Genomic DNA, 27,835 nt, shown 5'->3' with positions numbered 1-27,835 from the left:
ATGTACCTGACCATGTACATCTAATTTTTACACCTCTATCACTTATGTTTATTATAAAAATCCCTCTTTGCATTATCTCACAGTGTTAGAAATCCTCACAGGGGAAGGGGGGGATTCCTTTCCTTGTGGTGGTGGGAGGTGATTGGTTGGTCCGTCTGCTCATTCAGCCTTGTCTATGAGTCATGCTGCTGCAGTACTAGTTAGTGCCCCAGTACAGACTAGTTAGTGCCTCAGTACGTGTGGGGACCCCTAGTGGTGGTATTTTCAGGAGCCGTTTTCTTTATTAAATATTCAAACAATTTTAACCATATTACAAAAAGGTATTTAATTTTCATCAGTAACAACATATAAAATGTTTTTGTATCTGACACTGCCCATTTAAGGACACAGACAGAATTTTTTTTCCATCCACATCAAAGGAAAAAAACCTAATTTGCTAATTTTGAGGGGCTTCATTTTATGCAGTGCCCTTTACGATAAAATGAACATGTTCTCTGTATTCTGTGGGTCAATATGATTAAAATGACTACCATATTTAAAAAAAAAAAAAAAAAAAAAATTTTGTAAGAAAAGGAGTATGCTCAAAATGGTCCTATTCTGACCTCTATAACTTTCTATTTTTTCATTTACATGGCTGTATACAAGCTCACTTCTTGTGCCATGATGTGTATTTTTTACCTCTTTTGCATACATGTGACTTTTTGATCACTTTTTATTCCATTTTTTTCTGGAATGTGATATGAACAAAAATATTTTTTATGTACGGGATCATTAACGTTATATTTGAATAGTTTGGACATTTCCACACGCAGCTATACCAAATATAGCTGAGCAGATTGAGATATAGTTTTGTGGGAAAAGTTCCAGGATAACTCTCTATATGTACATTTATACACAGAGAGTTGTCAATCACTGATTAGGACCACCCCTTATTCTACTTAGCCATAAAGGAAAAGTTATCCAGGCACATTTTCCACCAAACTTTATTTGAATCTGCTCAGCTCCTCCTGCTCTTTAACATTATGCAGGCAGATAAAAATGCAATTTCCACACGGTTCTATAGGTCCCTATTAACCTAATGGAACACTAAAGGGATTATCTTATCTGCAACTGACCCATCTTGCAGAATAAGGATGAAAGCTGGATTAAAGGGGTACTTCGGAGGAAAACTATTTTAAATCAACTGGTGCCAGAAAGTTGAAGAGATTTGTAAATTACTTCTATTAAAAAAAATCTTAATACTTCCAGTACTTATCAGCTGCTGTTTACTAGAGAAAGTTATTTTCTTTTTCAATTTATTTTCTGTCTGTCCACAGTGCTCTCTGCTGACACCTCTGTTCATGCCAGGAACTGTCCAGAGCAGGAGAGGTTTGCTGTGGGGATTTGCTCCTGCTCTGGACAGAGAGTGTCAGAAGAGAGCACTGTGGTCAGACAGAAAGGAAATTCAAAAAGAAAAGAACTTCCTCTGTAGCATACAGCAGCTGACAAGTACTGGAAGGATTAAGAATTTTTAAGAGAAGTAATTTACAAATCTATATAACTTTCTGGCACCAGTTGATTTAAAATAAATTGTTTTCCACCGGAGTACCCCTTTAAAGAAAACTATTCAAAGGATTAAAACTTCTGTTAGCAAAATTATATAAAATTGTAAAAAAAAAAAACAACAACTTTATAATTATAATAATGATTATTTGTAATAATAAATTGTTAACACTCACATTTTGTTATAATCTTTACTATGATGTGGCAAAACAGCTCCAAATCCACTATCTGGAAGTCCAGTCTCCCTACAAGGATGTAGACGATAAACATTACACATTTTACTTACTGAGTACTAGATTATGAATGAAGTTATCTATAGATTCAATATTGTATCTTGGAGTCTTGTGCACAGTACTGGAGACAGTGGGGGATATTTATCGTTGTTGTCTTTAGTAATTAAGTTCTGAAGAGATTTTTTTATTTATTTAGTTTTGCTTATGTGTTACATATTTATCATACTAACACAGGGGGTTGAAAAATTTGAAGCACATAAGCAAACACAAAAGTTACAGTTGAGACTTTGAGACTTTTTTTTGTGACTTTTAAAAGTGCTTACCAAGGCAGTTTTGCAAGCCAGATCTGATCTGGAGTTGACTTGGGACTTTTTCAAGGGTTTTGCCACTTTTTTTTGCCAACATGGGACATTCGCACATCATAAATTTGCGACCACTTCAAAGTGAAATCTGATAGTTGCTTAGTACCCACAAAAGTTGCAAAAAGGTCCACATGCGACTTTGTGTGCACCCAGAGTAAGCAAAAAAGTTAAATAAAAAAATAAAAATAAAAAAAGGACTCTAAACAACATGTTAAATGAAGAGCTACTCAAATAGTACATGGGTTGCAGAATAAAACTTACCAGGAAAGGTTAAAGGACCTTAACATGTATAGCTTGGAAGAAAGAAGAGACAGAGGGGATATGATAGAAACTTTTAAATACATAAAGGGAATCAACATAGTTAAGGATGAGAGGATATTTATTGAAGGAAAATCTACCACAAGAGGACATAGTTTATATTAGAAAGGCAAAGGTTTATGCAGTAATATCAGGAAGTGTTACTTTACTGAGAAAGTAGTGGATGCATGGAATAGCCTTCAGTGGAAGTGGCAGCTACAAATACAGTGAAAGGGTTTAAAGATGATCTGACACCCTGTTCACTGGCACTAAACCCAATAATACTGGGTTATATTACAGGTGAACAGCTTTACAAAGAGGGGTCACTTACCTTAATCCATTCAGTATATGCAGAGTTCTGGCACTGTAAACTACTTCCTGCATTGCTATCCAGGGCGCAATGGAGGCAGGGAGGCGGCTCACCCAGCTCCCTTGTCTCCTCCATATTCTCCGTCCGCCCTGCCCCTTTATTATTTTGCTAATGAATGATGCAAGTGAGTGCACAGAGAGCAGAGCGATTATCAGCGGGATTCATTGGCATATTAATGATGGGTGGAGTGGACTGAAAATATAGAGGAGGCAGGGGAGATGGGTGAGTTGGCTCCCTGTCTCTATTGCGTCCTGGATAGCAATGCAGCAGGAAGTTTACAGTGCCAGAACTCTGCATATACTCAACTGATTTAGATAAGTAACCCCTCTTTTTAAAGCTGTTCATCTGCACTATAACCCAGTATATTGGTTTAGTGTGGGTGAACAGGGTGTCAGATTCTCTTTAAAGGGAAAAGAACAGCCAGTTCATCCACGCTTAACCCAATATAATGGGTAATAGTGCCAGTGAACCTGAGTAATATGATGTATTAAATCAGTCCAGCTGTTTCTGAGTTACTGTTGCTAGTATGCTAATATGTCCCTTTGCGCAATGGAGGCAGAAAACAGCTTTCTGAGCCTCCCTGCCTCCTTCCTCTCATATGTCCGTCCATCTTCTGTATATGCATAAATGTTCACTCTCACATCCTATCGTCGTGAGAGCCTTTGCCCACGTGAGCGCGCAGGTTTCTCCACATCACTCCTTACATCCTAGTGACATGGAGCCTAGGCCCATGTGAGCACTCTTCTATTCTAAAAGAGCACTCATGTGGGCACAGGCACTTATATCATTAGGACGTGAGAGTGAAGATTTATGCATAGGCAGAAGATAGCGGACATATGAAAGCAAGGAGGCAGGGAGGCTCGGAAAGCTGGTTTCCGTCTCCATTGCGCAAAGTGACATATTTGCATACTATCAACGGACCCTTTAACTCTGGACCCTGTAACGGCTGGACAGATTTTTGTAAGTACTATATCATTTTACTCAGGATCATCTGCACTATAACCCAGTGTACTGGGTTTAGTGCAGGTAAAGTGACGTCAGTTTCCCTTTAAGAAGAGATCATCCAGACCGATAAAAGAATTACTGTCATATAGTAAAACTTGACATGTTGTTCATACATATCAAAAGTTTAGCTCGCACTAGGTCTCACTCCTGATACACGCTGTGTTTGTTAGTTATAGGTGGATGAAGCAGTTGGCCGTCCAATCCAACTGATAAGCTCCAATATGGTCTATAAAGCATATCAGTCACATTGGTCGGCCAGCCAGGGAGGGAGGCATGCTTTACCCAGCTATAACTCATGGTCACAGCGGGTCTCAGGAGTAAGTCTAGATGCCTTCTAAACTTTTTAAATCATTATTATTTATTTATTTATTGATATAGCAACATGTGTGGATAAAATGTCAGATTTTTTACTAAATGACAGTAATGCTTTAACCCCGATTAGACATGACAAAAGTTGTTAATCACACTGGGTCTCACTCTTATGACCCACTGAGATTGTGAGTTATTAGCCATGGACGCGGGCTTCATTGCATTTCACTCCCCAGAGAGCTGTACATCTCTCTGTATAGACTTCATGACAGAGAAAAGGACAGAACTCTAAGGCTATGTTTACAAAATGGAATTCCACACGGAGATTCAGCAGCAGCAGCAGAGTACCATTGATTTTAATGGCATTCTTCTGCGCTGCAGAATTTCCAAGCCAGAAACATCAAATAGAAAAAAAAATTTCAAATTCTGGTGTCCACAGAAAAAATAGACATGTCTATTCATTCTGCGGATTCTGCATGGTAATGGACTAAAGTCTATGAGACGGCGCATTTCAGAGCGGTGCTAATGCTGGCATGTTCTGCTCGCGCTCTGTTGTCAGGGGAATTTCCGCACAGAGATTTTCTGTGTGGACATTCCCCTGTGTGAACATAGCCTTAGCCAGCCGGAGAGTAGAGTGCAATGCTGCTCACTTCCTCAGTTAATAACTCACAATTTTATAACAAGAAAGGAGGCTTTGTATTAATTGCATTTCCTTCTTTACTGCAAAACATAGCAGCCAACAAACAGTTAAATTCATACAAGAAAAAACTTGAACATACAGGTGAGACCGCCTAGTTTGCTAGATACAGGTAACCAATAAGCATGAAGGGATCCATATAAAAGGTCCAGGTGTGTAATGTACTTCCTCTTTCTTTTCTGCTGCAGCCAGAGATAAGTACTACTGTGTTATTCATATAAGCTGTGTTATTCATATTGATATTCAGGATATTATATTATATTATTATTTAAATGGTTGCCCCCCTTTTCGCACCTTCTTATCCTTCTATTCTCCTATTCTAAGAATAACTTCTTATTCTTAGCCCTTATGTCATGCCTCCGTAACAGTTTTACCTTCTAATTCAACTGCCGCTCTCCCCTCTTTGACCGCTAACACGTTTGGAGCTTCTGCGCCTTTCCCCGGCCGCCATTGCATCTGCGCGCGCACGTCTCTCCGTCTCCACAACGAGACTTCGCATAGTCTCGCGAGAGCTCGAGTAGTCGTTATCACTACGCTCGAGCTCGTTCCTGTCAGACGCGCTAAGCTCGCCTGACAGGAACGTCCCCAGAACGCTCCTATACCATTCCTATACCGCTCATACACCGCTCCTTCACCGCTCTTTATAGTGTATATATATATACTTATATTACAGATAGTCTGTCTTTATTAAGACAATATTTGGTTTCAGACATATATCTAATTTAACCCTTGGAAGTTATATCAACTCATTACTTCACATTGATATATTAATTGTCATATACTAATTACACTTAATTTGTCAAAAAATGACTACTGAACAGAAAGTCACCAATGCTGATATTGTCATAAATGACCAAATTCAATTACTAGTGGACCATTCGGTCTCAAGGTCGGTACATACTGCCGTAAATAGTGCCATGGCAGCAGTGCAGGAGACTATAGCTGACTCAGTAGCGAGAGCTATATCACAGTCTTCTGCTCAACTAGCCCATCAAAATCTCTCTAAAAAGAGACTTTCTTCATATGATGACCTTAATCCCAAAAAACAAAGGAAAGTTTTATATAAAGAAAAAGGTCAGAATACTGATGATACTTTGCTTAAAGGCAACCATACTGATGCTAATATACAGCATCCAGGACCCTCTACCCGGGAGGAGATTATTGAAACACGGGTTAATCAGTCCTCTGTCACACCTATAACAGAGGATTATGAAGAATGTTATGAATATTATGATGAGGAACATGATGAAGGAGAATATGTATATGACTCAGAGTTAACAGATGGAACTGACCCCTCTTACTGTCCTATGGAGTCTGAGGGCGGAACATATTTTGAGGAAACTATTACACCTAACACTAATATTCTTGACAGTCAAGGTGTACCATTTTTTGACCCATCCCAGATAGTACATCCTAGATCTGGAGAATGGACCCCTAGCCCTGAAGTAGACAAATTAATTTGTTTATGGTTAAGAAAGAATCTTGATAACAAGGCTAGGAATAAACTAAGAGCAGAGTGTCCACCTCCCACATTATCGTTGGCTTCCTCTTCAACCCCAGATATTGACCCTATCCTGACTAGATATATTCAAAAGTCGGGGAAAAACCCTATTAAAGGTATCGATCGCAGTTTTAAACTGTGCCAAGATAAATTCTTGGATTTACTGGGACCCTTAACTAAAATTATGGATATGTCAGAGGAAGCATTCAAAACAGGTACTCAAATTGATGTCAATTCCCTTAGAGGCTGGATTCAAAGGGCTATGTGCCTTTTTGGTAGCATCAACGAAGCCTTCTGTATTGAAATAAGACGTTCAATTTTATTAAAACTAGATCCACAATTAACATACTTGGCACCTACACCGACATCTAGTGATGTTGAGAATCATCTCTTCGGAGATAATTTCATAAAAGAAATTTCAAAATATGTTGGCTTATTTTCTACATTAGACAAAGCCCAATCGTCACTTAAAAAAGTGTTCCCCACTAGAGTTTTTGGCAGGGCCGGGAGAAGCAGGGGTTGTTTTCCCGGCCGACAGGTTCAGTTCAGAGCACAATACAGAGGCCCCACTTACACAGATAGAGCCTCTTATGCCATTCCTCCTCCCCAACCCCAACCCCAGCCTCAACCTTTCTTCCCATATCGAGGCCGCTCCTGGAGAACCAGAGGACAAAGGTTCAACTATCGTTCCAGACCAGCAGGTAAGTCTATCTCTAACAAATTCTTCCCTTCCCCCAGTGGGCGGAAGACTCCTACTTTTTCCCATCTTTGGGAAAGGATATCTTCCGACCAATGGATTATCAATACAACCAAAGGTTATATGATAGAGTTAATTTCTGTTCCTCCTCCTCCTATACATTTTTCTATCCAGGATCAAATCCTTATAGAGACAGAGATCAAGGAACTGCTGTCCAAACAAGCTATTGTCCAGGTCCCTCTGGAATCACCGGGTTATATCAGCAACCTTTTTCTAGTGAAAAAGAAAGATGCGGGTTTTCGACCTGTTATAAACTTAAAGGGGGACATGTATCAAAGATTTTACCCCTGTTTTGTGTGTAATTTTTTTGCGCAAAATTTTGCGCAAGCCCTTTTTTTTGCGCATTTTTTTGCTCACGTTTTGGTAGAGCATATTCTCCAGATGTGGCTGAATCAGGGTACCCTGGAGCTGCATATATAGTACACATGGATTTATTATTACCTGCATTCTTTTCCTTTGCACCAAAAATTTTGACGCAAGTGCGTCTTTTTCCCCATAAATATAAGCCAACTTTAACTGCACGTAGCGATCCTTTCTATTTCTGAAGGAAAGTTCTACTAAAGAACCACCAGAATGTTTTTACTTTCCTATCTCAATTCCTCCTTTGGTTTGCTTTCTATTGCTTTTTACTCCTTGGTTATTCCAAAGCACTTTTAAAATAATTTGCATATAGAATATTTGTTTACAGTTCAGTTATTCATTAGATCACTTGTATATTGGTATTGTTATTTTATGATCCAACAATTTAATACATTTACATAGGAAATGTTTGATAGCTTACCTATCATTGAACAAGCTCCGTCACATTAAAATAGCTTTGTAATCCACTTAACACTGTAGATCATTCTCCTTTTATTTTTACAATTTACTGCTTTCCGTTATACTTTTCCCCAGCGCCCGGTAAGATGGTGGCTATCACTGATAGCCAGCCATCTTACCATGTGACCACGGGGGTTTCACCCCCCCCCCCCCCCCCCCAGCGATCGTTGCTATCAGCTAGTCAAATAGAATACTTAGCAGCGCGGTGTGTGAGTCCCAATCACGGGGATCGGGGGACACACCGCTCTGCTAAGTGTCCCTTACCCGTCCCCCAGCGTCACTTACCCGGCCATGCGGTGTCCTGAGCAGTCCCGGTGCGAGCCGCGTCCTCCAGGCGGTCCCGATGGTGGTGCGTCCCGGCGGTGAGTTTGCAGCAGCAGGGCTGCATCTTCATTGGCAGCAGTGAGATCGCCATAAAGCGATCTCACTGCTGCCTCTGGGAGTTTCAAAACTGCAACTCCCAGCATGCCCAGACAGCCTTTGGCTTTCTGGGCATGCTGGGAGTTGTAGTTTTGCAACATCTGGAGGGCCACAGTTTGGAGACCACTGTATAATGGTCTCCAATCTGTGCTCTTCCAGATGTTCCAAAATTACAAATCTCAGCATGCCCACTCTGTCGAGGCATGCTGGGAGTTGTAGTTCTGTAACATCTGGAAGACCACAGATTGGAGACCATTATACAGTGGTCTATAAACTGTGGACCTCCAGCTGTTGCAAAACTACAACTCCCAGCATGCCCAGACTGCCCAAGCATGCTGGGAGGCACACTAGTTGGGAAACATTGTTCGTTTCCTAACTCTTTTTCCCAACCCGTGTGCCTCCAGCTGTGCCTCCAAACTATAACGCCCAGCATGCACTGACAGACCATGCATGCTGGGAATTGAAGTTGTGCAACAGCTGGAGGCACACTGGTTTGGAAACACTAAGTTAAGTAAAAAACTTTCAAGTGTTTTGCAACCAGTGTGCCTTCAGCTGTTGCATAACTACAACCCTCAGCATGCACGGACTGCCAAAGGGCATGCTGGGAGTTGTAGCAGTATGCCTCCAGTACGTTTTTGCAACAGCTGAAGGCACACTGGTTGCGAAACACTGAGTCTGGATGTTTCCCCCCCCCTCCCCCCAATGTGAATGGACAGGGTACACTCACATGGGCGGAGGTTTACAGGGAGTGCTGCAAGATTGAGATGCAGCAAACTCGCTGTCAACCCCCGCCCGTGTGACTGTACCCTAAAACACTACACTACACTTAAATAAAATAAGTAAAAAACACTATATATACACACACATACCGCTACACAGCCCCCCTCCCCTCCCCAATAAATATGAACAACGTCTGGTACGGCACTGTTTCCAAAATGGAGCCTCCAGCTGTTGCAAAACAACAACTCCCAGTATTGCCGGACAGCCATTGACTGTCCAGGCATGTTGGGAGTTTTGCAACAGCTGGAGGCACCCTGTTTGGGAAACACTGGCATAGAATACCCCTATGTCCACCCCTATGCAAAACCCTAATTTAGGCCTCAAATGCGTATGGTGCTCTCACCTTGGAGCCCTGTCGTATTTCAAGGCAACATTTTAGGGTCACATATGGGGTATCGCCGATCATCGGGAGAAATTGCCTAACAAATTTTGGGGGGCTTTTTCTCCTTTTACCCATTATGAAAAGGAACAGTTGGAGTCTACACCAGTATGTTAGTGTATAAAAATAAAATTATTTACACTGACATGCAGGTGTTGCCGCATACTTTACATTTTCACAAGAGGTAAATGGGGAAAAAAAGATCCCCATTTTTTGGGACACAATTTAGCCGGAGTACGGAGATACCACATATGTGGGCGCAAAGTGCTCTGCGGGCACACAACAAGGCCCATAAGGTAGAGTGCACCATATACATTTGAGGTGATTTGCACAGGGGTGTCACAGATGTTAAATGAAGAATAAGGACATTGGTATAATTGATGTGTTATAATTGGGTGCAAAAAATTGTATTATTGTGAGATTAAAACTCTACATAATGAAGAAAAAAAATTCTAAAACTAATAACGAGGACACACTTACTGTTTAGGTGCAGATACGCTGCAGACAAAGCTCCTACTAAATAGAGCTGCGGTGTAAATTTATGCTCTGAGGAGAATTCTAAATTTAAACGCAATTCAAGAAAGTAGCTGCACAAGAATGATAAATTTAACGCAGCTGCGCCAAATTTAGACAACAGGCAGAGGGGTAAAAAACTTCTATTATATACTGGAAATGATACATGTCCCCCAAAGACTCTAAACAATTTAGTCTGCTACCGTCACTTCAAGATGGAAGGTATCCATCTTTTGAGAGATCTTCTTATGGTCAACGATTGGATGATCAAGATCGATTTGAAAGATGCTTACCTGACGGTCCCGGTACATCCTCTATCCCAATCTTTTCTCCAATTTGTTTGGAAAGGCAAAAAATGGCAATTCACTTGCCTTCCTTTCGGACTGTCTTCAGCCCCTTGGTGCTTCACCAAGTTGATGAAACCAGTAATATCCTTACTCCGAGCCAGGGGTGTTCGCCTCATAATTTATCTGGACGACATCCTCATCTTGGCCAGATCCTTCAATCTAGCAGTTCTACATATGGAATGGACACTAGAATTGCTAACCTACCTAGGATTTCTAATAAATCAGGACAAATCCATCCTCTTTCCCACTCAGGAACTAGAATTCCTGGGATTTCTCATCAATACTCAGACTTCTCTTCTGAGTCTTCCATTGAAGAAATTACATATGATTCGCAAAGAAATTCGCTCTCTTCTGAACAAGGATTTAATTTCTCTTCGAGCCATTGCTCGGATTGTAGGACTCCTTTCCGCATCAATCCAGGTGATTTTTCCGGCTCCATTACATTATCAAGCACTGCAACGCCTGAAGATACAAGATCTGAGAGAAGGCCTGGGATACTCCGACGAGGTCCAATTATCGCCAGAGGCGAAAGAAGAATTAATTTGGTGGCGCCTCCATATTCAGGATTGGAACGGGAAAACCATCTTCAACCCTACGCCAGAACTTAATTCTGGAATCAGATGAGAGTCTCATAGGCTGGGGAGCTCATGTGGTCAGCAATCCACAGGGGGCAAATGGTCAGTTCAAGAATCACAGTTACACATCAACTGTTTGGAACTGACGTCAGGATTCTTTGCCCTCAAGAGTTTCGCGAGGGACAGAACCAATTGCTGCGTACTTTTACGCATGGACAATATTTCACCTGTCCAATATATCAACAGACTAGGAGGAACAACTTCCCCCATGCTGGCGAATATTGTTAAGGACCTATGGCACTTTTGTCTAGCCAGAAACATCATTCTCAAGGCGGAATACATTCCGGGACTTTCCAATACAATAGCGGATTGGAATTCCTGTTACCTCACGGACCACAGCGATTGGAGATTAGATCCTTATATATTTCATCAGATTCATCTGTTATGGGGTCCCCTTCATTTGGACCTATTCGCTTCCAGGTTAAACCGCCAAATCCAAAGATTCTACAGTTGGCGCCCAGATCCAGAATCTTCAGGGACGGATGCCCTTCTCCAGATTTGGCCGAAGAAAACATTATACGCGTTTCCCCCATTTATTCTCATTCCCAGACTTCTTCTTCAGATATCGATCCAGAAAGCCACCCTAGTTTTAATAACTCCTTGGTGGCCTTCCCAACCTTGGTTCCCCCAAATCTTGGAATGTTAATAGATTATCCAAGGATTCTTCCCAATTCTCAGAACCTACTGGTGGATTCCTCAGGGAATCCTCATCCTCTGATTGTCTACCAACAACTTCAATTATGGAGTGGGAATTTTCTCAATCAACTAGAGATATCTTGTCCGAAGCATGGGCCCCAGGTACCAGGATCGCTTATAGATCAGCCTGGAAACTATGGTCTAATTGGTGCCTACAACGGGATCTGGATCCCAAATATGCACCTATTCCCCACATCTTGAATTACCTTTCGGCCTCTTATGATCTAGGTAAAGCTTACCGTGCAATAAATCTGTATCGGTCAGCCATATCTTTTTATCATTCTCCGATTGATTCCCTTCCTGTTGGGAAACACCCAATTATTTGTAAACTTTTGAAAGGCATACGTTTTAAACGTCCACCCAAATATCAATCTTCTTGGTATGTTAATTTGATTCTAGAATTATTCAACTCTTGGCAAGATAACGACTATCTATCCCTGAAACATCTTTCCTTTAAGTTGACAACCTTACTGTGTCTAATATCTATCAAAAGAATTTCGGACGTCAGGGCCCTTGATTTATCGCATAGGCAGTTTTCTCCCCTAGGAGTCTCTATTCATAAAAGAACCAAGACTGATATTCACCAAATATTCTATCCATCTTTTCCATTCAATGACAAGTTATGTGTGGTTAAGTGCTTACAAGTGTATGAATCTAAAACAAAAGATTTCGGAGTTTCCTCTTCTTCTTCTCCTCTTCTGATTTCTTACTGTAAACCTCACCTACCTGTTTCTTCTGCCACTCTGGCTAGGTGGGTCAGAAATGTGTTATGTCCATGGCCAATATAGATGTTTCAAAATTTGGAGCTCACTCTGTTAGAGGAGAAGTATCTACTAAAATAATACAATCTGGTGGTTCTTATTTATTAAAGGATTTATTAAAGGCAGCTAATTGGTCATCTGACTCGACTTTTAAAACCTTTTACTTCAGACCAGAACATCATGTATCTATGTCTTTGTTATAATGTTTAGTAAAAGTTTATATATTTTTAGTGATTATTTAGCTTTAAACATGCAATTAATGCAAATCCTCCTGTCTTGTTATAAAATTGGGGATTTTCCAATGCTTGATGACGGAAAATATAGATTTTATAAAAGACAGGAGGCTTTGCATTAATTGCATTTCCTTCTTTACTGCAAAACATAGCAGCCAACAAACAGTTAAATTCATACAAGAAAAAACTTGAACATACAGGTAAGACCGCCTAGTTTGCTAGATACAGGTAACCAATAAGCATGAAGGGACCCATATAAAAGGTCCAGGTGTGTAATGTACTTCCTCTTTCTTTGTGCGAAATATTATAATAAAAGTAGTATTAAAGACCAAACATTAAAGTCCAAACAACAGATCAATTTCTTGAAGAACTATTCAGGAAGGGTGAAGATCATCAACGGTGTAGTTGCAAGAAGACTTGAGATAGGAATGAAGTCATCCAATATAACTTGAAGTATAAGCATAGGAAAATCCCCAATTGCAGTGTGTTCTAGGAGTGAGATCAAATGCGATCAACAACTTTAGCATGTTTGATCGAAATAAGTTGTTTTTAAAAATAGTTTTTATTGACAGTACTGTTTTAAAGCTTCAGGCTGTGGACAATGATAAATCAAAACAACACAATGACAAGCATCTTGGGGAAGAGTGGTGCAGTTGCCCATAGCAACCAATAAGATTGCTTTACAGGTCTCTTAAGCATTCCTGATGTTTCTAGGTATTTATTATAGTGGGCAAAACCAAATAATTCCAGGTAAGCTGATACAATGTATCAAGCAAGTAGATCTAACTTTACCTGGAACCTCTAGAGGAAGTTACCTTTTAAGATTCAGCGTATCAAGATTGTCTTCATTGACCATTTTCTTGTGAACATCTCTAACTTCATAATCCCCCTTAAGATGAACCTGTGATAGCTGCTGTTCAGTTGTGGTGTTCCAGTCCTAATAAAAGACATTACAGAGATCAGTCACAATTTTTCGGTTTGGTGTCTTGTATTCAGTTAATTCTCTTTAAGTGTAACATTAACATTAAAGGGGTACTCCGGTGAAAAACATTTTTTTTAAATCAACTGGTGCCAGAACTTTAAACAGATTTGTAAGATTTAAAAATCTTAATCCTTCCAGTACTGATCAGCTGCTGTATACTACAGAGGAAGTTCTTTTCTTTTTAAATTTATTTTCTGTCTGACCACAGTGCTCTCTGCTGACACCTCTGTCTGTCTCAGGAACTGTCAAGAGCAGGAGCAAATCCCCATAGCAAACCTCCTGCTCTTGTCAATGGGTAGCAAAATATGCAGCTGATTTTGCTACCCATTGATTTCAATCTCACTAGCCATAAGATAGGGCCATTTTTTATTTTAAACCACCCCCAAGACAGACCACTTTTCAGTGCAATTTTGGGCTGTCCTCTTGAAGAGTTTCTTCTGTATAAAAATGTAATGTCCTGGAAAAAACCCTTAAAAACTGTTTAGCCCCTTAAAGACCAAGCATGTTTGTACATTTTGAGTTTAAAAATCTCTGAGCTATCTACTTTAGTACATTTTTGCATTGTCCAAGAGATAACAATTCTGGAGCATCTTTTCTTAGGACTCTGCATTGTGCTGCCCCTCTGTTATTCATAAATTTGTAGGGGAATGCACAGCACATTATGCTAAAGAAGGATTCATGTTATTTCATAGGGAATACAAATATTTACTGATACAAACAGGTCAGAGTTACAGTAAAATATAACCGGTCTGACCATGGAGAGAGTGAGCTCTTTGTTTGTATAAAAAAACCACACATTTATTGTAATCTTCTTGACATCATGGCAGACAGTACATAAAACAAGAAATCTTCATATAAAAAGGTAGTCCTTAGCATAAGTAAATAATGTAGGAGGATTATGTAGGCATGTCCACAAATCTTGTCTCACCAGCTGGGATTTCTTTCTAGGTATTTAATCCAGCATGGTGGATCCATCTTGAAATGTCCTTTTAAGATGGCTGCCTCTGTTAGCTTCCTCTAGATGTCATCCCTCTTGTGCTGGAGGGATATAAAGGACTTCCTTGGAGAACCTCGTCCATTCCTCCGTTCCTCCCTCTCTCCTGGCTTTCTCTGGAGCAACTTATGCTCAAATGATGGGTGTGTCCATCATGATTGAAGGCGTGTCCTTTATAAATATGGGCGTGTTCATCCTAATTGTTCCTGTGTCTACAATCCATAAATATACAAATATGGTTTATTAAAAGTATATATCTCCTCCTAGTGGGTTGGCTGAATATATATATATATATATATATATATATATATATATATATACACATATATATATATTTAAAACACAATGATAGAGAGAAAGAGTAGCTATCAGGCACTGCAGAGCAATATGAACCAACCTGAAGTGCTGGATAATTGGCTACCAGTATAGCACCTGCTGCTGTTGTAGGGATCTAAGGCGGTGCGGCTTCAACAGTGATGTAAAGAGTGTATACTCCAAAATACTTCAAAAGAAAGAAACTAAATGAATCGCACTCACCACGTATATAGTCCCAAAATTGCAGACGTTTATTCCGTATGAGGATGAAATAGCATACAAGGAATTGCAATTCCATGGAGCGGGGAGTGAGAGCAGCCGCTCTCGAGACGCAGGTGCACACTAGGAGGTGGCAACTAGTTTCGCGTCAGCCGACGCTTCTTCCGGCCAAGTGTGCGTGTCTCCTCCCAATAGTAGTAACACTTTTATATGCACGACAGACAACACGTGAATTGTGTTCTAATTCAAAAATTTGAAAAATAGTGAAAAATGTGATAAAGGATATAGGGAAATGGATATAAAATGGTTATATACCAAAGGGTATCCTAATGATAAAGGATATCGCCAATGATAAAGGGAATGTATAAATATATTATACTATTCCTCCTTCCTTCCTTCCTTCCTTTTCCAAGTGTTAACAACTTACTATTGTTTCCCTTTGTAGATGTATGGTTTAAGTAATTCCCAACACAGGGTTAATAATACAAAGGTTTATTCACTAACACACTATATAACTTTAGCTAACATATATACATATCCGTATAATATCAATGTATCTCAGTGTATACAACAATGGCAACTTCAATACATTAACATTATACTAGTCACATTACAATTTAACCCAATACAATATCTTACCCACCCACCTAATTACACACCAATACACTCACACAGGCGCTCAATCCACAACAGCTTTCTGTCCCTAAGGCTATAGGAGATAGTGATAGTAATGAGAGGGTCAGTGCTTGAACAGGGAGAGAAGGGGTTTGTGAGTCTTGGGATAGGAAGGATAGGGTTAGACTGTGGAGGGGAGGTTACTAAGAGAGGGAAGTTGGGGCAAAGTTATAGGTTGCAGGGAGGAAAGAGGATGAGGTTACTAAGAGAGGGAAGTTGGGGCAAAGGTAGAGGAGGAAAGAGGGTGCCCAGGATTATACTTAGCAGATTATCGGAGTGTTGGGAGATGAGGCAGGACAGCAGTCTATATTTCTTGGGCCTGGATCCTCACTGCCTCATGGAGTTGTTCCCGTGTTGGTGGCTGCCTCTCAGGATCACTCTCCCTCCCATTCAGCTTGGTATATATATCTAGCGTTATACAATATCCTAAGACCCTCCTATCTGGCCAAATATCCCCAGGCACCAACACAGGTTTGGTGGGCACATACCAGAGAATGTTTGTAGACAATGCCACCTGTGCTTTGGCCTCTCTATGACCTGGCCAGATATCCCAAGGCTACCATGATACGTGTATGGAACAGGTTAGGTGGGCCCATATTTTGGAATGTTATACAACATCCCAAAATATGCCCCTGGTCTAATGGCCATTATATTGTGTTTTATGACATGCCCCAAGTCATGTCCTGTTTGTACAACATTTCTATCCTACAAAGGTCTAATATAGGGCATAGTTGATGTGAGATAGATTGATATAAATATGATGATATGACACTTCCCTTCACAATCCCCCTGTTGTCGGGAACTCGACAATGCAATTTGGGAAGTGTCATATTGGGATGTATTTACCTCGTCAACCCTGTATGTTGTTGGTAATGGTCCAGGATGGAATGAAGTATAATTTTACATTCAGGTACTTAGACACCACCCATTTCCACAGGTGCACTTTTACTGCCAGTCACCATAACCCACCATCTCTATCCACAGAACACACAGTCTTTGCATTGATTTTCCTTCTTCTTTCTTGGTTCTAGATTGAAGTCCTTTTAATATGAGTCCTAACTTTGCCCGGACATTTTCTGTGTCTGTCAACCGCCTATCCTGATGTTGTCTCCATCCAAGTTTATCTGGTCAGACTCAGGAATGGCCTCATTTATTCAACAGCAGAGTCTTTGAGTCAATCTGGGCAGCTTTAACCTTGGCTTGTTACCCAGTCAACATGACAGTCCATAGTGCTGACACATGCGGCACCACCTTGGTCCTCAGGTGTCATTAGCGCAGAGTGGCATCTTTACGACTTGTTGCCGGCATGACTCTTTTTTAAAGCTTCTCCTTGTCACTTTGATTGAAGTAGGGATTATCACCGGTTTGGTAGTCTCCATGGACAGATAAGCAGGTCTTTACCAAGGCAGATCAGAGCTCCTAAGTAGTGGGGAATGTCTCAGTACCTAAGGCCTAATTTTGGGGAGGAATACCACCTTCCATTCCCCTGTTGCTGACACTAAATCCATCCCTTATGAACCATACCATTCTCAGGGTTGAAGTGGCAATTACCTTGAATAGTATGGGTACCTTACCTGTCCCTATGGGTCCAAACACACCTACAGTACACTCGGACATAATGGGGACTACCCACACACACACCCATATATCTTTAAAGAAAATTTAAAAACAATACACCCAACCCAAGTCAAACAATGGTTATTTACTCCGGTACACATAGAGACTCATGCCAAATAGCATTTCTGGTCTACACATCCAAAAACACGTGGGTCACAAACCCTTGTGTAATTGGGCTGTAAATGTATGCACACCCATGTAGGTGGTCACCCATTTACACCTAGAGTGTCTATATGTACTCTTTAAAGTAAGAATGCAACATAGATAAAAATAACATAATTAACATTTACAATAGATTAATTGATATCTTCAAGTATGTAATATTTTGGGGCCGCAGGACTGTATCAGTATAATGTCCTTGACCCCTGTCTACGCAAAAGTTCATGATGCTGTGTCTGACCGTGCTGTAATTGGTCAGCCAGTCTCTTTGTTCTTCTGTAAATTAAGAAGAGTCCTATATACATGAGGGCAACCAGGATTAGGAGAATGATGATTGGATGAATAAACAAGTTAAAGAAAGATGTGGCTTTTGGGCTGTATCCAAAAAGGCTCTCCCACCAGGACACAGAAGAGTCTCTTTCTAAAGCATGCACAACCCCTGTAATCTTGGTTGTGTCATGTTCTAACTGGATAGTGGCTTGACTCTCCGTCTCTCTCAGCTTCTGCACAATCTTCTCTTCGCTGCTAAAATCTAAAAGAAGCCGCTTTAATTCTGTGCCGAAGTCGAGAGGAATCTTCTGAAGCCTCACTGGGGTGTCAGGGCGGATGTCGAGTCTCTTCTCTGGAGTGATTGGAGTTCTCCCTTTTTTGATCAGCTACATCAATTCCTAGAACGGGATTAAGGGTACAATATGCTCCTGGGAGGAGTTCTCCTCTTTCGGTGCAGTTAGTGGCATAAACAGCATAAGATGCATTCCCTGTTTGGTACCAACACCAATATCCCTGACCCAGATATTTAAGGTTGGAAGAAGGGATTAAGTTTGCCTTCATCTCACAAGACCCCTCAGAATTCCAACATTGGTGTCTAAGCACCCGGTCATACCTATCTTGACAGAGGATAGCATCCTCTCTCTTCCAACATCCTTCTGTATCAAACAGATAAGGATGGCCGCCCTCATAAGTTAGAATATCTGAGGAGAGTTGTGGATGAAGTACAGTTTGGTTGCTCACTACCACCCCCAGATTGATAGTATTAAACCCCATCCTGATACTACCAGAGGTGGGCACCAGGGATGATGCGGTACAAGTAAAATTATAACAACCGTGCCACTGAGTTACCCACCATTTAGTATGGTTTACAGCAAAAGAGGGGATGAGTGTGCTCACTTTTCGAAGGAGGTTAAATGGATAGTGGCCGTGGTACAAAGAAGATACAATATGTTTCAGGTTGCCTGAGAGTTCACTTTGGACCTGCGTACATGCCAGGCCGAGCTGAGCTTTGTCTTGCTCCTCTAGAAGACCCACAACTAACCTTCTAAACTTCTCTCGTAGAGCAGAAGACAGAGAGGTTGTAGCATATATGTGCGAATGTTGTAAACCCTCCAAAATGTGGTTTACATCAAGCTGGGTCTTAAATCCTTCACTGGCATGTCCCGCCAGATCCCCAAGTTTGCTCCGCAGGACTTCCAAGTCTATTGTGTTTAAGGCCCCTATTCCCATAGCTCCTCCTCCTAGACCCATAGCAATCAAATCTCTTTTCCCCCGGTATGTCCTGTATCTGCGTACTTGCCCTGCCTCTACCCAACCTTTTAACATGTCAATTTGATTGCTAACAAACTCCTCACAACGGTGATCCCACTGATCCACCCTAAAATCATTTACAGAAATCCTCCAGGTATACAATGTAAACTTGGCTTCTGTAAGTATCGTCCATGGTGACGATAACTGAGGAGTTATAGGATCTGCCAATCTATGGGTAGGGGCATTGCAAGGGTATGTATGTAATTCTACCGGTTGGAGATCCTCTGTGTCTGAAGGGACTCTGACTACCGTTACACATATCTGCCCCTTTCCTTTAAACCGATACCACTGATCATTGTCACCTGCCTGTAGAGCCACATCACGAACAGGTGTGGTTCCAGAGAGGTAGACCCACTGAGTGAAAGTCCAGCACCCTTCATCTGCCGCCTCACAATATGGCCATTCAAACATCCCATCTATGTTGATATTGAGGTTAATATCTTTACCGTGTGGATCCCTCCAATCTGAGGATACATATATGTTCCGGTATTCCTCAGTCATAGGGGTGCCATCCATCCATACATCGATTATAGGAGAATCTACACCATTACATACGATGTCCCACCTCCAAGGGTTGGCATCTGAAATTACCATTTGTGTATCAGGCCCCCAATGGGCATAGGTGATGAAATAATATCCTGTCACCTCTGGTACACAATTATCTCTCATAATGGTTATCATAAAAGATCGTATGGATGGTGATCCCTTCACCTGAGTATACCTGGGGCTTTTTGCATCGGTCCTGACTTTTAGGACCTTTGCACGATACAGGCCTTTGAGCTGTAAGGAGCCACCTTTATCGTTCCAAAGCACCTGTCCGGTCTTACTACAATTTAACTTCAACATCAACACGCTGGTTTGCAGAAAGTCAGTGGGGACATGGCCTTGTGGATAACTTGATTCCCTACTTATCAACATCTGAGAGTCTCTCAACATACAATATGCTTTCAGAGTACCCATGACCGGCACTGGTCTATCAAAATATGTCCTTTCCCTTAGATCCTCCCGTCTTTCCGAATGTGAAAAGACAACCTTTAGGATATACCAACCATTGTACTCTGCCCCCGTGGCATCCTCTGGACTCAGGATACCTTCCCTGGTGCATAGTACCTCAGTTGTATTCCTGACCGCATCCCCATAGGGGTGCAAATATGGGCTCTTAGAGACCCACCTAGTGGATCTAATGGGAGTTGGATCGGAGTCTATGTAGTACTTGTACTCTCTTAAGCACAGGTCATGCAAATCATATTGTAATGCTGAGGTGTTCTCTGCAGGGGAGTAATGCTGGACTACACCATCAGCAAACCCATCTCTCTGGAAACCATATACATACCAATGTCCTGGTGTAAATACAAAATTAGTGTATGGCTCTAATATTTTACCCTCTAGACATTGCACCATTAGTAAGGGGCTAGATATTGATGTATCAGTGTTCTTACCTCTGTCATCGTGTCTCTCACTGTGGGTGGTTTGGTCTGCTAGGGTCCTGATCACTAATACCATAATTAGGAAAACCTTTAATGTCTGTTTCCATCTGGATCCTGTCATCTGGTAAGGGATAAGTTATTTAACATGCCTATCCTTACCACCTGAGTCTATATGTGTGTATGTAGAATTGAAAAGCTGGAACCACCTTGACTCATATATCTACTCCCCCCCTTCCCCAACTTATATTGTGTGGTATTAAGTTGGGGAGGCTTGGGTGGCTTTTGCCTGGTCGATGTGGATCCAAAAGGTTGCCTGCCTTCTATGTGATTTCTTTTTCGCAGTCATCGGTCTTTGCACTTTTAGCATTGTGTCGCCCATTGCCTCCAGGACCTGATATGGTCCCTCCCAGTTTGCATCCCAGGGTCCAGCCTTACGGAACACCTTGACCATAACCATATCACCTACAGAGGGCATGGGAGTCTCCCCCTGTAGATACGGTTTGTGCATTCTTATTGCTGCATGTGGCAGTAACTCCTTCAGGTTCTGTTGAACCTGTTGGAGAAACACATCTCTGGCAATGGCGTTTTTCATCGGTTCCGATATTTGTGGCTCATTAGGAAAGCAGAGCGGCATCTTGCGCCCTGTCATGAGCTCGAAGGGTGTTACACCGGTGGTGGATGATTCCGAGGCTCTGATTCCCATAAGCACAGCTGGGAGAGAGGCTACCCAAGAGGAACCCCTTTCCATCAATGCCTTGGATAGTCGCATTTTGATGGTACGGTTCATCCGTTCCACTATGCCTGCAGACTGGGGATGGTAAGGTACATGAAACCTCTGCTTTATGTCCAAAAGTCCACAAAGAGATTTCATTACCTTGCCTGTGAAATGGGTCCCCCGGTCAGATTCAATCACTCTGGGCATCCCCCATCGTGACAGAACCTGCTCCCAAAGGACTCGGGCAGTAGTGGTGGCTGTGTCATTCGTGGTTGGGATCACTTCTACCCATTTGGAGAAGACATCCACAACCACTAGTGCATAGCGGCACTTACGACTGCCAGCTGGCAGTGGTCCTATGAAATCAATTTGTATTGACGACCACGGTCCATCAGCTGGAGGAACACGTTGCAACACTGGCTTAAGGGCTGGAGCTCTTGGATTTATCTGGGCACACATCAGGCATTGTTGGGTGACTTCCTCCACCATTTTGGACATTCCTGACCAGTATAATTTGTCCTTTAGAAGGGACAGAAGCTTATCCCGGCCAAGGTGTCCCAACAATTGGTGGTTAAGTCTTGTCAGCTCTGCTTGCAGATGCTGTGGGACCACAGGCAGAGGGAGTTGATGGGTGCCAGTGTCATAACACAAGATTCCCTGACAGATCCTCCAGGGATCCTGTGGGTTGGTAAAATGTGCTGCCAGAAGAGGATCCTTTGACTGTTCCTCTTCAAATGACACTGGGCCCTCCTTGAGACCTTTCTTTCTCACAGCAACCTGGTATGAAGGATTGTCCTGGGCATCTGGTTCCCTCAGGACTCCTTGCACTGCAGCCAGTTTGGCCAATTCATCAGCCTGATTGTTACCCAGGACCAAGGGTCCATCCCCTCTCTGGTGTGCTGGGATTTTAATGAGTGCAGCCTCTCCAGGATGTGCCATTCCCCATTCCCACAATTCTTTCAGGACAGTCACATGAGCCAAGGGTTTGTTCTGGCTGTCGACAAACCCTCGTCTTTTCCATGTGTCCAGGTGCAGGGTGAGGGATCGAACTGCATATGAGCTGTCACTATATATAGTACGATTCCCTTGGGGCTGAAGGAGGAGGGCTTCTTTGATAGCCTCCAGCTCAGCCCGCTGCGCTGACAAGTGGCCTGGCAACCTGACAAGGCTCTGGTTACCTGTGGTCTCATCCAGCACAGCAAACCCTGTCACATAGGTGCCATCCAAACAAAAGCGAGAGCCATCAACAAAGATGATTCTGTCATCCGGATGTGATGTTGTCCTGAACAGTTGGGGAGCAGTGACGTGCATTGGTTGTCCACAGTCATGTTCAGTCCCTGTCATATTCAACAACTGGGACAAAACATACCTTGCCTTTTGTGTCACGGTCAGATTCCTTCCACTCAAGTCCATGATCCACTTCCCGAATCTCTGTTGTGAGACTCCAGGGAGGGTATCACGAAGCAAGAGGGCTAAAGGTGAATGTGGAGTCTGAACAGTGAGGGGCTTGAAGCCTACAATATGCTCAGTTGCTTTAACTGCATAATGCACGGCTGCAAGTTGCTTTGCACACTCATCAAACCCTCTTTCAACTGGTGAAAGAAGCCTGGAGAAGTATCCCAGTGGTCTATACTCTGATCCTATTTGTTGAAGCAGGACCGCCGAGATAGACTCTGCACCAGCATGGGCCTGAATTGCCATTTCTCCTTCAGGGTGAGGGGTTGCTAAGACTGGGGCCGAGGAGAGGTCTCTTTTCAGAGTTGAAAATGCCTCTTCCTGTGGTTCTGACCAGTCTTTCAAGGAAGGTTCTTCCCCTCTGAGAAGTTCATAAAGGGGCTTCGCTTTTGCAGCAAAATCCTCTATGAACTCTCTCATAAAGTTGGCTACTCCCAGGAACTTGCGCAGGTCCTGAAGAGTGCCTGGTCTGGGTAGTTTCACCATGGCTTCCACGCGGGCAGCCATGATGCCTTTGGCTCCATGGGAAATTTGGACGCCAAGGAAGGTTACTTCTGACCTAGCCAAGTTTGCCTTGTGAGGGTTCAGTTTGAGCCCTGCTTGGACCAGGAGTCCCAGCAGTTCCCTCAACAGAGCCAAGTGCTCTTCCATGGTCTCTGTGTGAAGGAGCAAATCATCTACATATTGCAGCAGACATTCTGGCCGTGAAAACACACTTAGTACGGCCGCCAATGCCTGGTGAAAATATGTAGGGCTGCTGTGAAACCCCTGAGGGAGTACACAAAACATGTACTGTTTGTCCCCCACAGTGAAAGCAAACTTGTACCTACAGCTCTCTGTCAGTTCAATGGAAAAGAACCCGTTGGCAACATCAATGGTCGAGAATACGCGACTTTTGCCGCTTATTCTTGCCATTATGTCGGGAGTCTGTGCAACTACTGGGGCAGACATGGGGGTGTATTTGTTAAGGACTCTTAGGTCTACAGTCAACCTGAAAGAATTAGTGTCCTTCTTTTTCACCGGCCAGAGGGCATTGTTGCATTTAGAATTGCCCTCTATGACCATGCCCCTTTCTTTCAAATCCTGGACTGTGTCCAGCATTGACTCCATTGCCTCTGGTGGAAAACGGTATTGTCGTTGAGGCGGTGGGTCTGGCCCTTGGATGTCCACCTGAACACCTACCATTTTCCCACAGTCATTTTTACTTTGGGCCCACAAACCTGGATGCTCATACACAATGGGTTCAAGGTCTATGTTATGTGAGACCTCTGGCCATTTGTGTTCCAGCATGTTGGCAGAATTTTCAATTGCAGGCAGGGGTGGTCCCAGACACTGGCGTTGTATGACACACACCTTTGCTTGTCTGGGGCCCCTCCACACAATACAGTTTGCCAAATCAATGATCCATCCGTTCTGTGTCATTATATCGGTACCAATGATGTTATCAGAACCTGGGTAATACCACATTGGGATCTTCAGTGTCATATGTCTGGCAATCTGGATGACAACTTCCTCTATTCTGTGGGCTCTCACCCCCCCTTGTTGGTGATCAAATCCGATCACCACACACTGAGGGCTGTTGGGGTGTAGATCATGTTTCACATTAGTAATGGAAATTTCCGCACCAGTGTCAAGCATGATCTTAGTGTCCTGATTTTTTATTCTGGCTTCAATGTGGGGTCTCCCTGAAGAATCCAATATGATGTCACATATTGGAGCCAGATGTTTAGGGATCCCTGACCGTCAGTCAAGGTGCACCAAACTCCCAGTAGGTACTTTTGTGGTACATACTGCCACTTGAGAATGTTCAGCTGGAACATTCTCCATAGCTTCTAACCTTAACGAGTTTTCAGCTGGTTTGCTTGGAACATTTACAAGTGCAACATGTCTAGTTTGCCATTGTAAATTCTCCAAATTTTTTTCTGTCTGTACCCCATGTTGTTTGACATAATTGGGTTTCACTTTGAAACCGTTATTATTGCCAGTTTTATCGTGGGCAATTGTTTTGAAGGAACTTTGTGGACAGTTCCTTTTCATGTGCCCATATTGCAGACACAGGAAACAACGAATGTGTCCTGACTGCTTGTTTTCCAATGGTGGAGCTGTGGGGTAGACAGGTCTGTATGGCTTAGCATGGTGTCTACGTGCTTCCTGAGATCTAAAAGGGACATTCCCACGCTCCCTAATTTTTACAGACTTTCTATTTTGCAGCAGATCTCGTCTGTACTGGTCAATAATCATAGCTGCATCCGTGAGTGAAGATTCTTTCGCTGCACTTAACCGGATCGCAGTTTCCAGGTAAGGGAATCTTTCCACAAACATACGCACCATGCCTTGTGGAACTCCTCTACCTTGATCTTTTGTTACCTTCCTGTACATTGCTTCAAACCTTCCACACAGAGACAAGGGCTCATCATGTATGGTGGGTTTGAATTTAGTCAGGATATCCGGGGTAACATCCCAATGGCCAGTTGCTAATTTCATAAGTATTGAAAGGCGTTCTTCCTCATTATGAAATTTGCCATTTTTGGGGTCCATTTTCCCTGTTGCCTCATACCTCTGGATAAGGTGTGTAGGCAACCACAATTTAAACAACTCCATGCGATTTTGTGGGGCCACTGAAAACTTGTTGCAATGCCCCTCAAAAATATCGCATGAGGTAAATGGATCTACATTGGGATCATAACTAGGGATCTCTTTGCAGATCTTTAACAGGAAATTTATCCTTTCCATACCGTTGTGGTTAGGATAAAATTCCGGCACCCTTCTTGTTTGCCTTGGTAGGCTGGAAGCTGAGTTTACAGTTTCCCATCCGCTACCAAATAGCACACTTGTTCCCTCCCTATTACAGGGACTGTTATCCATATTCTCCATAGGTGTTGGAGGATATGATAACCCACGCTCCACCTGTCGCCTATCATCCAGACTTGGAGATTGAGGTAGTCGACCCCCATCAGGCACTGGAGCCATTTCTCCTGTCTCCCCCTCTGCCAACTCCGTAACACAGACGTGTTTCCTTGGCAAGGGCAACTTGCTATGTGCACTAGGCCGAGACAGATTAGTGATGATCTGCTGCAGGTTAGCAATCATCTGCGACTTTGCAGCCAGATCTTCCTTAAGTGTTGCTATCATTGTATCAGTAGATGTCATTCTATTTTTATACTGATTGATCTCAGTGTACAATTGAAGAAGCTCTTTGTCCATGTCAGAGCAATACCTCTCCTGGTCAGAGAGTTTTGATTCCAACATACAAATTTCCTTGCCTCTTTCAATTGTACACTGGGCTTCTTCTTCTAACTGGTATTCCAGTGTACACACTTGTTTAACCTTATCTAAGCAGCTATGGCAGTGATAATTATGTATATCAGCTACCGTGTCTGCCTTCCTGTTAGCAGCAATTGTTTCACTGTGTTCAGGCTTCCAAATGGTGTCCTCAAAGCAATACACTAGCTTTGCCAACATCTTAAGCCGTTTAGAAGTTTTGTTCAGAACACATCTTTTGCTAATATGCATTTTATCATATTTATATGCTTGATGTAATAAAGCGGACCATAACATTTCTGCTGATTTGTATGCGGTGAGGGGTATAGGGTTAAAATTACTATGTTGTGCTAAATCTTTTAGTGTGGAAAAGTCCATACTCACGTTTTCCTTTGCCATCTTGGTTAGTGTTGTCCTTCTCGTCCCTTTCGTGCTGCTTGAAAAAGGTCCTTTTCTTCCGGAACGCCTTTTCCCGACCAGCTGGACGTCACCTTAGGAACACTACTGTCTATGGTTGAAAGTATGTGTATGGAATTCTTTTACTTAGTGAATCGTTCGCCGTTTTACCCGCAAAGGAAAAAAAAATTGTTAACACCTTAGAAAAAAAATAAAACAAATAGGTTCGCTGTTCCTAAATATATTCCTGTGTCCTGTTTTAAATAAAACTATGCTATCTGTCCAAACTTCAAGGTCTAGACGCACAGTATAACATAACACTTCACCGTGTACGTATGTTACCTGTCCACGCCTCTCCGCCTATCTTCGTTCACAATATAACACAATCCTACTAAAACAACAACACAAAGAAATAAATAAAAAACAGTCGGGCCGGGCTTGCCAATGATAAAGGATATAGGGAAATGGATATAAAATGGTTATATACCAAAGGGTATCCTAATGATAAAGGATATCGCCAATGATAAAGGGAATGTATAAATATATTATACTATTCCTCCTTCCTTCCTTCCTTCCTTTTCCAAGTGTTAACAACTTACTATTGTTTCCCTTTGTAGATGTATGGTTTAAGTAATTCCCAACACAGGGTTAATAATACAAAGGTTTATTCACTAACACACTATATAACTTTAGCTAACATATATACATATCCGTATAATATCAATGTATCTCAGTGTATACAACAATGGCAACTTCAATACATTAACATTATACTAGTCACATTACAATTTAACCCAATACAATATCTTACCCACCCACCTAATTACACACCAATACACTCACACAGGCGCTCAATCCACAACAGCTTTCTGTCCCTAAGGCTATAGGAGATAGTGATAGTAATGAGAGGGTCAGTGCTTGAACAGGGAGAGAAGGGGTTTGTGAGTCTTGGGATAGGAAGGATAGGGTTAGACTGTGGAGGGGAGGTTACTAAGAGAGGGAAGTTGGGGCAAAGTTATAGGTTGCAGGGAGGAAAGAGGATGAGGTTACTAAGAGAGGGAAGTTGGGGCAAAGGTAGAGGAGGAAAGAGGGTGCCCAGGATTATACTTAGCAGATTATCGGAGTGTTGGGAGATGAGGCAGGACAGCAGTCTATATTTCTTGGGCCTGGATCCTCACTGCCTCATGGAGTTGTTCCCGTGTTGGTGGCTGCCTCTCAGGATCACTCTCCCTCCCATTCAGCTTGGTATATATATCTAGCGTTATACAATATCCTAAGACCCTCCTATCTGGCCAAATATCCCCAGGCACCAACACAGGTTTGGTGGGCACATACCAGAGAATGTTTGTAGACAATGCCACCTGTGCTTTGGCCTCTCTATGA

The 27,835-nt window shown here is 42.3% G+C and overlaps 1 protein-coding gene across 12 annotated transcripts in view; it reads right to left on the bottom strand.

Annotated features, from left to right (window-relative positions):
* CFAP95 (cilia and flagella associated protein 95) overlaps positions 1-27,835 on the bottom strand; it is a 99,146-nt gene that overhangs the window by 6,370 nt on the left and 64,941 nt on the right. For all 12 annotated transcript variants that reach the window (XM_056523060.1, XM_056523061.1, XM_056523063.1 and 9 more), the window contains 2 exons: positions 13,472-13,593; positions 1,719-1,787 (listed from right to left, as the gene is read on the bottom strand). In XM_056523060.1, coding sequence (XP_056379035.1) covers positions 1,719-1,787; positions 13,472-13,593 — 191 coding nt within the window. The remainder of the gene's footprint in view (positions 1-1,718; positions 1,788-13,471; positions 13,594-27,835) is intronic.

Source organism: Hyla sarda, chromosome 1, assembly GCF_029499605.1.
Source record: "Hyla sarda isolate aHylSar1 chromosome 1, aHylSar1.hap1, whole genome shotgun sequence".
In the NCBI taxonomy this organism is placed as follows: domain Eukaryota; kingdom Metazoa; phylum Chordata; class Amphibia; order Anura; family Hylidae; genus Hyla; species Hyla sarda.
This window is presented reverse-complemented; position numbering and strand designations above follow the sequence as displayed.